The following is a 13,314-nucleotide window of genomic DNA, read 5'->3' as shown; positions in this document are numbered from 1 at the left end:
AAAGTCAAAAGCATCATACGTCATGTGTGCCTTAAAAGCATACACGTGGCGCTCTCCTTTCATAAACCCTCATACAGCTTTTAAAATGTTGTATTAAAGGATATGCGGGCTATAAATATGTTTTTTATAATGTTTAATGAAGGCTTTATGCTGCCACTACAGCTGTAATCCCTCCAAAATGGGACCATATATCCAACAGAATAGGGAAGAACTCAAGCTCCATAATACCTAAATCACACATGGCACCGCAGTTGTGTTGCCACTTGCAGTCCCTTGAAAAGAAAAAAAAATTGGCTGTTATTAGATTCATCACATCCCACCAAAACCTGCCTCACAGTCACACCCCCCCAAATCTCCCATCCCCTTCCTTTACGCGTTTGCAAATTGATAACGGAACCAGAGACCCCCGCAGGGTCCGTAATTCAATATTGGGATCTAACAGTCTCAGATCAGATATGATGGACTGTAATCCTCTCTGCGCTGCCACAGCCACATGCGCTACTATATCTCAGTGCCCCTTGAGCTATCAGCAAGTCACTGTGTTCTCTGGCCATGAATGAATGAGTGAGTGAGTGAGTGAGTGAGTGAGTGAGTGAGTGAGTGAGTGAGTGAGTGAGTGAGTGAGTGAGTGAGTGAATGAACTGGGGTTTTGCTTATTAGAGGCAGGCCTCCACAAAGCACCCACTCCAAAAATGCAAAAAAGCACCGTGGCAGACTTGTGGGTAAGTAGGCATGACAGCGTGTGATTAAAATGAGTGAATTAGTGAATACTCCCCCAGCACCCTCACATCACCACCACCACTAAACCCAGTCTTTAAAATTGTTCTCTATCCTCCATTTCGTCCAATTTGAAAAGATATAAAGTGAGGGAGACATGCTCAGAGACAATAATGATCCCACTGTTTACTTTCAATTAGGATTATTTCTTTCCTTAGGCTAAGAACACCTTTATTTCTCTGTGGAAGCATTTGTAACCATTAACTGTGGGCTGCATTTATGAGAAGAGATGAGCACAAAGAAGCAAAATGTGAATCTAAACTTTGACTGATTTTGTTGCCAGGGAAAAGTCACTTATGGCTATTGGTGCTATTACCTCAGAAAGACAGCCTGTGGAGGCAAATACCTTACGGTAAAATCCCATACCATGCCTCTGCCATTAGACCGCTGAGTATGGGACATCTCAAGCACTTTATAAAAGGGAAGCCTCATCAATTATTCACGTTTCCGGCAACACACAGTCCACATGTTTCTCTTCCCATACATTAATATTTCAGCCCCCGCCCTGCCCACCCGCCCTGCCTCTTCTTCTCTCTGCCACCTCCCGGTGGACATTTTGTCTACATAAATCACACGGTGACATTAAGGAGCCTTAAGATGGCCTCAGTCAGTGCTTAAAGAAGGCAAGCTTCTCCTGTGCCAATCTATGAGTCCCCTGACTGCTGCCTGAGAGTCCAAGGACACTCTGAAGCATCAAACTACACAAGGTATCTATTACAGCAGCAACACAAAGTTTTACTGGTACGCCTGCACATGCATTCAGAGAGAGAAAACAGGAGATTTTTGGTTTTTGTTGAGCCAAAATCCCCAAGGGAACACTTGGTCCCACTCCTTTTAGCGCCTCTGTATGCTTAAGGTTATAAAAGGTTAAGCTTAGGGTTACGGCCAGGGTCGTGGTTAAGGTCTGCCAAATCAACTGAAGGAGGAGGGATATGTACACAGCCTGAGAGGAAGGGTTGCCTAAGAGGCTCAAGTCGAGGATCAAATGTCCGTTTGTGTGAGGGAGGATGGCATGCAACAAAAGTCCAAGGCTCCAATCTGGGATGTTACACAGCAGGCTCTGCGCTGGACCGCTAAGCCGACATGACACATTTTGCTAGCAGTTTCACCTTCGTGTGTCCAAACCATTAGTATACTGCTCACCTGTTGATGCTAGCTTGTTTTTCTTTAGCATGCCCTCGACAGCATTATGTTTCATGGTCATGTATGAGAAGCACTGGACAAAGAGCACAGACGACTTGCTGTTTCATGGTTTAGGGCTGCAACAAACCACTTTTATTCTCAATTAACTCGACCAGATTGCTTGTATTCCCACCAAAACCTCAAAATATTCAACTTATTATCATATATGATGAATAAAAACATGAAATCCTGTGGAACAAGGGACCGATTGTCAATTTTGCTTAACAAATGACAGAAATGATTAATTGACTGTGAGAACAGATTCATTTCCTGTGGTCTAACAGTTACATACTCTTACCAAAAGGTAGTGTGATGCATAGCACAATATTCCAGGAACACACACATGCCAATGGTGCCTTAAAATGTATGTATTATGTATAATATCATATAATACACTGATCCCCTCTGCTGATTTACACAGACCTTCTGATTCAGTTCTGTATAGGATACATCATGCAGACATTGTGGTGACAGGATTGAAGTGAAATACTTGAAAATTCAAATATGGATAATACCTTGAGGGCAATCTGCATGAAAATGAGAGAGATAACAATAGAACGGGTAGAATGGTGGTTTGAGATATGTAAAATGTCTGGCCAAGGCTCATTCACTCAACTGTGATGAGAATATGCCTTTACCTTGCAGCTGGATCCTTACTTCTGGAGCATGCTCTTATGGTTTTTGACAGTCTTCGCCCCAAATAAATTCATTTTTTCTTTCCAACACACCCTATTTCTGTCCCTCTGCTCCCTCTCCTCTGCTCCTCTCCCCTTCCCTTTCAGCTCTCCTTACTAGGGGCTCTCTCCCTCCCTCTTCTTTATTGATTCTGTGAGGTTCAGCGGGTAGAGCGCGGCACTAGCAATGGAAAGGGCATGGGATCAATTCCCACAAAATTTCAAGCATTCGCTGGGCTGTCACTCTACGATAATTTGTCTGCAGGCTTACCCCCACTGACTACACTGATGTATTCTGCTTTGTAATTGGCGCCCATCAGTGTCAAGTGTCTCTGCTGGCTGGATGTTCAGGGCAAACACTGCAGAATGCTGCACAGATGCATTCATTTGCATGTGCAAAACATATCACACATCTTTTACTGCCTGATGAATCTGCAAATATTATAAGAATGTTTTTTTTTTAAAGAAATCTGTCTGATTAATTTGCCAAAACTCTTTGTTTTGAGATGATATATGTAGATTTTTGGCACAACTGAAACGTTAATGGAGGCCATATTCACAGTGTCAGAAAAATGACATGTTCTGTAGCATGTCTGAAGGCACAGTTTAGCTAATGCCTGCTCCAGCAATGCTAATATGAATAATTTCTATATCTGGTACCCTAACATCCATGCAGGCACTCTATGGAAACTGAAATAACAGCTCATTCTTTTTCAATAATTAAGATTCTTTAAAACGACTTAAATGTGACTCTGATGTACAGGGGCCACCACAGACAGGCAAATTCACATCTGTAATGCAGTCATGTCAAACAGGTATTTCCTAAGAGCAAAATCTAATTCAGTGTGACTGACAGCCCCTGGCACCAGCCCCACTGCTGAAGAAAAGAAAGATCTTTGAAAGTATTACTCAGTATTTTAACATCAAATTGCACCATCGAGCTGCTCTTCTGAGGCTCACAAAAAGCCAGTGTGACTGTAGCTCGCCGAATCACATGCCGAGAACAAGAAACAGTTCAGGTTCAAATGTTCCTTAACAACTTTGAGCCTGAAATGACAGAAGCCGAGGAGTGATAGCTTGCTTCCCGACGAGGAAGATATTTGTAAATCGCTGCAGCTGCACTCACACGCTGTGCAGAGGCAGCCCTGCTCGGGCCAGCCTCGACGAACAAGCAGAACGTGTCTCAGGAGAGACAGAGGGGCCTCAGAGGCAGCCTGGCAAATCTGAGCCTGACCTCCCTGGAGAGAGAGAGAGAGAAAGGCAAACTGGATTTATATCTTTGTTTTTAATCCCCCTTACACGCTCCACTGGTCCTACAGTGGTACTTTGTGCAGGCTTCATGTATAGCCAGGAAATAACAAACAAAACAAAACAAAACAAGGAAAAAAAAAGTACAGGGGCTTGCATGTCAGGAAAAACATCCATCTCTGGTCTTTTTATCATTTTTGCTGTGACATCAGAGAACGGCCGCTCTCCTGTGTTTTCCTAAAAAAAATCAGCTGTGGGATGATATCTGACTGGCTTTTGACTTCATGACCGCATGATGCTAACCTCTTATTCGGACTGAAATGTCATTTCATTACCGGCCCAGCATTCAGCTTGACACTGGCCTCTTGTTGAGCCGTTTTCTGTTTGGGAGGGAGTTTATCAGTCCTGACCAGTCACTGCAAGTGAAGTATCCATCTGCTTCATGTCATTTTCTCTGAATCTGCACAAGTGATGGCTAACAGAAATCAGCTTTAACATGCTGATCAGCCATGTTTCCTTCTAGCTGTTAAGCAAATGTTAATTATTTTATCCGAGCTACGTTACACTGCCTGTAATAAACAATTTATTCCAGCCAGCTGTTCGCCAACTGCCAAAAAACCTCGAAGAAGACAAAAGAAAACAAGTCGCCTTGGCCATCAAGAAGATAAAAATGGTCTTCAAGATTTTTATTCATTTGGGCAAGTTGTGATTAAGCTTTCATGCCACTCATCATAGTCTTTCAGAAAAGGTGTTAATCCTCCATTAAGTGCAAAATTGAGGACGTTTTTTTTTCTTTTCTGGTGCAATAATTGAAAATGAGCATAACACTGGTCGATGGAAACACGTCTACTTATGCCAAATTATTTATAGTAGGACTAACTAACTATAAGCACTGAATCCTTCAGATGCATTTTCTTAAGTGCAAATGGAGCCAGCGGATAAATTAAACCCATGGGGAGAGCAGCAACAACACTTTTTTGTCTTTTTTTTTTTCTTAAATGCCTTCAGTGCACAGCTGTTCTGATTTAATGGCCATTGTCTCAGTCAGTTGATTTACAGAAGCCTTGAAAGCTGCGTCTGGCTCTCGCACAGATGAAGTTCCCCAAATGAGGCCCACCTATGAAAGGTGCTCACCGACTCACCGGGAAACAGCCATTGATTCAAATGAGGAGCAACACCAGACCTTTGAATCGTCTGACAAAAATTTCAATGTGGCTGGCGATTCACCAGTCTGGAATCAGGCTAGTGAGGTGTGCACGGAATTACAACCACACTTCACTAAGGAAGATTTCTTACAACCAAGAAGAGAGTGGAATGGGCCCTGATCCAACACCACGTCCCGTGGTTTCCCAACAGGCATCCATTGTGCACTGCTCCATTCGCCTCTTATTTTGCTACTTCTGAGCCAATGGGGCTTGTATGTAGAAAAGGGAGTCGGATACATAATAGCCTCAGACACAAAAAACGACATGGTAGATTCATGAGTACGGGCACACACACGCTACATGCTTGTCTTTGTGTTCACAAGTGTGCCACTTTTCCCTCCGTCTGCCCATATGCTCATGACTCCGAGCCGAGGAGCTAACGCATTCAGGAAGATGGAAAACACAAAGGCAATGCCAAAATAGATGGTGGAATACAATGACACAGAAAGAGGCACAATAACCACTGGGAAAGAGGGAGAATGAGGGCGCAAGACGAGAAAAAAGACAAAAGGAGGAAGTAAGATACGTCATTATCCCCAACGGACAGAGCTCCTCTTTCTTCCAGGACAGAGATTCATTTAGATCTTTACACCAAGCAGCAGGCGCAATAGCAAAAGAGTAGAATGGAGGGGAAAAAAAATCATGTTACTGCCTCCTATATGCAGACCGGATTATCTGAAACCCGAGACTGTATAGTATGACTGCATTAGCACACAACTTAAAATAAAATATGAGATCACATGGCTGTGGGTAAAGAAAAATGCACCTGAAGCCATGTTTTACAGAGTATTTCATCATCAGTCGACACATTTTCTGTGTATGATTACGCTTTAAATACGCTGCATTGCACAACTCTACATACTGTCACCGTAAGCTGGATACAGCCAAGCTTTAGAGGAAGTTCCGTTCCCGAAAATCCAGAGTTAGCTTCATAAAAGGCTCGTGCTCTGCCCTTAACAGTGCTGTGCTAGTGCTGTGCATGTAACACAAAATGCAGTACAAATGGTTACGTGAATAAAAGCAAAACCTGGTTAAGAGAATGGTTTAATACAGAATAATATAGCCACAAGAAGCCAAAGCATAGCTGTGGGTTAACAATGACAGTGAACAATAACCATTCAATTCCAGCCATATGCCCAAAAGTTTATTGTTGTTTGAACTGACTAAATTCAGTATTAAGTCAAATCATTCACAAATAATGGAAGTGTATCATAGTTTAATGGCCTATTTAAAGAATATGTTTTATATAAACCCGTAGATTTACAGCTGTGGTTTTGCACAAATGATGACTTTTGTGAACATGCTTCTCCTGTGCCATCACATTTCTTTCTTCAGAAGGCATGTGTTGGAGTAAAAGTGTGACTATACGAGGAGTGCTTCTTGACAAGAAAGAAGTAGCTAATTATACCCGATTTCTGCCACAGATGTCTCAGCCTACAGTCAATGGCAGCAAATCATTCATGCACAGATCCTGGGCCAGGAGAATAGACCGTATCTGAGTAAGACCCAAAGCAATTTTACTGCAAGGAGAGGCTTCAATAAGTCTTATTAGTGAAATGTCAACTGAAAAAGCCACATCGTGTCAGATCACTGCATCATTATAGCTTAGATATTTAAATATATATATATCTATATATATTACACTAAGGGTGTTCCCACTTCATGTTCCCGACAAAGTCTTTTCACAAAGTTTTGTCTTTTAAATCAAACCCTTTCCTTATTTTTAACTGCTATAAAGAAGATACTAAAGGTCTTTTTCAATAAGTCACAGACAGGTGCAAACCCACAGGATCCGTTTCTACAAATAGCACTATTTTATGATAATAATGCTTGCTGTCATGGTGATGCTTTTGGCAAACACCAAAGAGGCTGAGAGTTTACACTATTGGCAACATAGAGTTCATAAAAATACTGGCAAAAATCTGTGATTTGAAACTCAGTGAGCATAGCTGAGGTGTGTTCGGGGGCCTGTAAAGCGCCACCTGTTGCCTGACAGATATTAACTAAATACAGGAATAAAAACTCCACAAGTGGGCCAAAATGTCAGCCGACTCTGTGTGATGTCAACATGCAGCAGGCTGGAGACTTATCAACATGAGCCTCCACTGAAAAATACTTGTATATGTGAAAGCTTTTATTAATTGAGGGCAGCTTTAGTATGTTAAGTATGCTTTAGCTTTTGAAGGCAGTGCCCTTTTATAGTATACAGCACAAACAGATGCGTCCTGATGTTCACACAAGGGGGCTGCCCAGTTTGGCAGCTTTCAGCTGTTTGGCAGCTCTTTGTCGAGTGATGTAATTGACTCTGAAGCAGTGGATTATAGTGCAGGAGGAGTTTGAGGGCCGCCTATTGGCATTTCTTTACTTTTGTTACCACTGGAATCCATTGTGAATTCAAGTTGACCACAGCCAGTGTTCTCCCTCAATTTGGGAAGTTATTTTCTGCAAAGGCGCAAACAGAGTACAAATAGTTTAATATCCAATGTCCAGGCTGCGATGCTGAAATATTTTGCCCTGAGGTAAAGTAGGGGAAAACTGTGTCACTTGATCACTGTTTGCCTGTGCAATCGATGCCAATGACGCATCAAACTGATAAATGAGAGGATAGAATGCAGTCAACTGGAACCGCTGCACAAACATACGACCCATACCAGAAATGTGGAGGAATGGTTTCAGTTTTCATGTGTTAATGTTTTTTCCATTGCCCCTGGAGCACTTCGCTGAAGAGAAGAACAGAAAAATGACTATTTTATAATTTGCTCCCATTGCAAAAACAGCTCGTATTTTCACCTTAACATGTTGACCGCAGTGCTGGTTTGTTACTGGATCCTTCGCATTGGTACAACAAAAGGAAACTAAGGTGAGTATGCAACGGAGTGTAGATGATCATGACCCAAAAGAGAGTTTTAAATCAAAGCTGCTCATTAAATCCATTGTTCCAACAGATTTCGTTAGAAAATAGAGCAACTAGAGTTTGAGGGGGGAAAAAAAGGCTCCATAGTCAGTAGACATGATTACACTCACATCCTGCCCCACCCACTTCTGGAAAAAAAACCAAACACCTTGTGATGTTAAAAACATGCCCCTCGTGGAAAGAATAATCAAGAAGCCTTCCATCTTTACACAATGTTAAATATGCAAAATTCACAGCTCCCCTGCTTTATCCCCTCCATCTCCCTCAAGCCTTTCCCTCACTTAGCCCACTCCATCTGCCATCTCTTTCAACTCACAGCTCCCATTCTTCATTCTCCTGCCTTGTTGTGCTTCCCGCATTCTCTTCCTTCCTTCCCCAACCTCTTCAGTTTTATGTTGTTCTCCAAGTATTTTCCCTCTTTTTCTCCATTTCCTATCCCATCTATATCCACTTGTCCTTTCCAGCCTTACTCTCATCCCTACATCCATCTATTTTCCCCTCTGAGCCTCTTTCCCTCTCGCTCCCCCTCAGCATCATCCCTGCAGTGTGAAAGCAGTACCTGCGACACTCTGCTCCCAGTATCCTCTCATCTAAATGAGATGTGTGGCCTTGCTATATCTGATTCCTCTAGACAGGAGGTGAGAGCTAACCTTTCTCCCACTTCGACACCTCTCCAGCTCCTGTGATTTGTTTTCATAACACAAATATGCTGTCCTGAGTCACAGCACACATCACAAAGCTTTAACATCCCAAGTCTAGCAGACATAACAAAATAAATTCTGGATGGAGCCCTGCCTTTAATGGTACTTCAACCAGCGTGTGGAGGAAAAAAAACTCCTCCGGAGGTAAGATTCATATCGGATTAATGCACAAGTGAAAGATAAAGATGAGAGGGGTGAAAATACTGAGAATATCCCCTGATATCTGTCTGTGCTAATGAATACGATTAACGTTAAGCTGCTGGAGTATCCACTTTCCGTGTGGATATGAAAGGCAATAATTTATATTCGCAGACCATGAGTCATATCGAAGCACATCTGACAAAAGAGTTTTTTCCATCTCTTTACCCAGGGATACAGTTATATGTGATAACTGGCAACTATGGTGACATACCGTTATTACTGCCGTAAAGGCCCAGAAAAGAGCTCTTGTGAAACACTCATCTCAACATCCACAGATAACCTCACGCAACTGCACTTACTCACACAAATCTACAAACCCAAAAAGTGGACTTACGTGTTCGGAAGCGGTGGTGTGGGCGTGTGGTTGGGCCCTTTCCTGGGCGCCCGTGATTCCAGCGTGTTGTGGCCTTGACTGGCTGGGAGGTGGTCGGTTGCAGCTTGGCGGTGGTCTTCACAGTAGCTGTAGTTGTGGTGGATGCTGTAGTGGTGATGGTGGCAGAAGTGTGTCCTGGCTTTGAGTTGGCAGCTCCGTTACGTCCATCGCTAGCGCTGCCTCCTTTTCTGACAGTGCTGCGAGGGGTGACCTCCTTGCCACCGGGTGGTGGGGTGAGTCGGGTGGCGCGGGTGGTGGAAGTGGTAACCACAGTCCCGCCAATACGAGTGCCAACGCGGTTGTGGAGGTGTGGGGCTCGGTTGCCATCTCCATTGGCAGTGCTGCCATTGGCTGAGTGGTTTGCTGGTGGCCCTGATCGAGTTCTTGGCGCTGGAGCGGTACCGTCCGCGGCTAACGGCGTGGTGGTCGCCACCATTGCTGTCGTGGCGGCAGCTGAAGTTGTGGTGGCGGTGGAAATGTCGGGCCCCTTGGGCATGGCACTGGGTTTGGAGAGAAATATAGGGTCCTGTCCAATGCTACCTTTAGGATCCACCAGATCAGTGGGGACATAGTCTTGGACAGATCCCACTACAATCCATTTCAGCAGCATGAGACTGAGTCCCAGTCCAACAAAACCCATTACCAGGGGCACAGCACACAGCCACGTCTGCTGGCGAGGCCACACAGCACAGGGGCCACAGCGGAGAGGGCCCGGAGCTCGGGGAGATGCCTGTTCAGCCCCTGGCTCCTCCAGCGTCATGGCCGCTAGAGTGCTTGCACCAGAGCGCTCACTCATCCTGCTGGAGCTTTTCGTCTCTAGGGGTGTTCAGGAGGTCAAACAGGTGGCCGGACGTCACAAGGGCATATACAAGGAAGGGGGTGTGGTGCAGGAGAAATGCGGGGCATCTTAAATAACTACCCACACAATGCCTATCTTATATATGTACATGCATGAACCCAAAACATGAACCAATGCACAAGCACCCCACAAACAGCAGCAGGCACAATCACTCCGTCACGTACTGCTAATTAAAAGCTGGCACAGCACTCAAATGCATACACAAGCAATATAACCTACACTCCCTCTGGCGGACAACGAACCGAACACACACACTGTACGCACACACTCTTTCGCGTGCACACACGCACACACACTCTCGCGCACGCAAACACACAGATATGCGCAAGACAACACACACTCCCACACGAGCACACAGGTTATGGACAGGTGAGAGAGCGAAGCGAGGGGGCGCCTCACTGTAGTTCAGCGCTAACGAAGCGATGATAAATCCCGGGATGCTTCACTCCCTTGTTAAAAAAGCCGATGTAAAAAAGAAGAAGAAGAAGAAAAAAAAAAAACGGAGAAGGATATCGATCCGCTTCAGACTGGAGCTGTAAATCCATGTGCGTGTGTGCGTGCGTAGATCAACAATCCAGGCTACGGCAGCACCCTTCTCCACTCTCAATTGGTTGATTATCGGCCGCATAAGGTCCTTAAAATACAAACCACCGATTGTTCCTTTATTCCTTTAACTATCAGGCAGAGATTGGAGTTCATTTAACCTGTTATACACACATGACAGAGCTTCCTTTTGCTGTTGCGGGTGTCTTTGTCGGCTACTTCAAGTTTTCCCTCTGATAGCCCCTCAGTTCTCCATGCCCGGCCACCCTTTTCTGGTCGCTCCAGCTGCTGGTAATCCAGTGAGAGGAGAGTCGGCGAAACTGAAACGAGGCAGGGCAGAGGGGATCTGATGTGATCCGCAACTGAGATGGGGTGGTGTTGGCAGTGGCGGTGTCCGGGGAGGGGGTGTCGCGGGCTAAATCCAACTGATCCGGGTCCAATCCCTACACCGACCACCCCGCTCTGATTTTCCCGGAGTGACAGCCGTGCGTCTCCAGAGCTGTCTGTCTGCAGTCCGCCACTGTGATGATAGATCCGGTGTCGGTGAGGAGGAGGGTGGAAAAAAAAAAGAAGCCTCGTTTACCTTCGCTGCATTCCCACAGTGGTGCAAGCAGCAGAAAGGGAGATGGAGAGAAGAGAGAGGATGGAGGGAGGGAGGGAGGGGGCTGCTGCTCTGAAAAAATGATGCGGCGGCTGTTCTTGGAGGCTGCAGACTGGGGAGAGACAGAGAGGGAGAGAGAGGAGGGAGGGAGGGAGGAGGAGGAGGGAGGGAGGCTTGCTCAATCCGCGGTGAGTGATGTGGGTTTCACGGCTCCTAACCCATCCGGCGCGCTCCTCCGGTTCACCGCCGTCCTCAATACTCCAAAGTGACGACTAGTGACTGCCCCATCTCTCTCTCCCCCTCCAGACTCCACGGGTGTAGGTGTGCGCTGACTCCCTCATCAGCGAAAAAGAAAGAAAAGAAGAGATTCTGGTGGGCAGAAATAGGTAGGTAGAGAGAGAGAGAGAGAGAGAGAGAGAGAGAGAGAGAGCATAGATGCGTGTTGGCTAAGCTCTGCAGCAGATGCAGATAGGAGGCAGAGGGAGGAGGCGGCAGCAACAGCGGCGCACGCCCCACACACACACACACGGCGTGGAGAGGAGAGGCGATGCCATAGACACACCCCAGGGAGCGGTGAGATGGAGGGAGGGAGAGGATGAGATGAGAGGAGGAGGAGGAGGAGGAGGAGGAGGAGGGAGGGAGCCGCCACCCCGATGTCTTCCACCAGCGGCACACAAGAGCAAACAAGCCAAACACCTGGCTCATAATTTATGGGCGAGTTAGAGCACTACTTCAACTTGATACCTCCATGGGCAGTGGATGAATCCTTTATTTTACAGTTCACAAGGGACAGTAGTGCTTTAGGCGCACAGCCAGTCAGGTTTTATGGGCAGGGCGACTTACTGATATCAGAACATGAGTGGGAAAACACACTTACTGTAAGGTAGGGTATAGTAAAGCCAGGGTTGGCTAGTATTTATAAAAAGTGTGCAACACAGCCATAGTGCATAGTTAGGGCCTTCTCAACTCCGGTCCTCGGGCCCCCCTGCCCAAGATGTTTCCTGCTCCAACACACCTGGTTCAAATGAGCGGCTCATTATCAAGCCACTGCAGAGCTTGATGACGAGCTGATCATTTGAATCAGGTGTGGTGGAGGAGGGAAACATCTAAAACATGCAGGGCAGGGGGGCTCGAGGACAGGAGTTGAGAAACACTAAATCATTATAAGTGTATGAGTTAACCCTTTTAAACATACCACAAATGAGATTTGAAGTGTGCAATAGGAGACACAATTCAGTATCACTCGGAGTTCTATTTATAGTTTTGAGCAAGCAGCAGAAAGTGCAATCAATTTTCACTTTTTGCAGACACGTCATCGTGGCAGACACATCAGTGTTATTACATTTTAAAGTGTCATTTCCCTTTCCCCAATTAACTTCCGTCGTTGCAATTGCATTAATCAAAAAAAGGCATTTTTAAACAACTTGCGGCTCTTAAAGGGCTAATCAGACATTTAGTGTCTCCAATTTTCTCAAAGTGGCACTGAATGAAGCCTCTTTCACTGCCTGCAGAGGAAGACCCACAAACACAGAGGCTCCTCATTCATTGTTGCTTCAAGATAAGTAGGGTTGTGGCATTACAGTATTTAAAGCTGCCGTGATTGATTCTTCTTAACAATGAAACCGGAGTAATCGACGAGTTCAGGGAAAATCTTTTATCACTGAAAATGTGGGCGGATATATTGTGTAACAATAACCCTTGAAAATGTGTGCGTGTGAATCTGCGAGGATGAAAGAAAGTAGGGGAGAGTGAGAAAGAACGAGGGAGGTGAGATGATAGAGGGAGAAAAAACAGGTAGGAGGGTGTACAATGAGGCAAATGCTGCTTTTTTTCACGTGACTTACGTAAGCGTCTGCTAGACACAGTTCAAGATCAAAACCCTTGCAGTCACTCCTACAAAAATCATTCATTACTGTCTAAACTGCCTATTGCTTACGGCAACAAATTAGATCCTTTTGAAACTCTTCGCATTCCCCGAATGACTCCAAAACGATGCCATTTTGAACGCGTTGTTTTCACAGTAACAATCTGTATTA

At 45.2% G+C, this 13,314-nt stretch overlaps 1 protein-coding gene across 1 annotated transcript in view; it reads right to left on the bottom strand.

Moving 5' to 3' along the window:
• Positions 1-11,742, bottom strand: part of nrg3b (neuregulin 3b) — a 183,285-nt gene extending 171,543 nt beyond the window's left edge. The window contains exon 1 of the mRNA XM_070991423.1: positions 9,237-11,742. Coding sequence (XP_070847524.1) covers positions 9,237-10,071 — 835 coding nt within the window. The 5' untranslated portion in view covers positions 10,072-11,742. The remainder of the gene's footprint in view (positions 1-9,236) is intronic.
• Positions 11,743-13,314: the final 1,572 nt, after the last annotated feature.

This window comes from Chaetodon trifascialis, chromosome 21, assembly GCF_039877785.1.
Source record: "Chaetodon trifascialis isolate fChaTrf1 chromosome 21, fChaTrf1.hap1, whole genome shotgun sequence".
Classification (NCBI taxonomy): domain Eukaryota; kingdom Metazoa; phylum Chordata; class Actinopteri; order Chaetodontiformes; family Chaetodontidae; genus Chaetodon; species Chaetodon trifascialis.
This window is presented reverse-complemented; position numbering and strand designations above follow the sequence as displayed.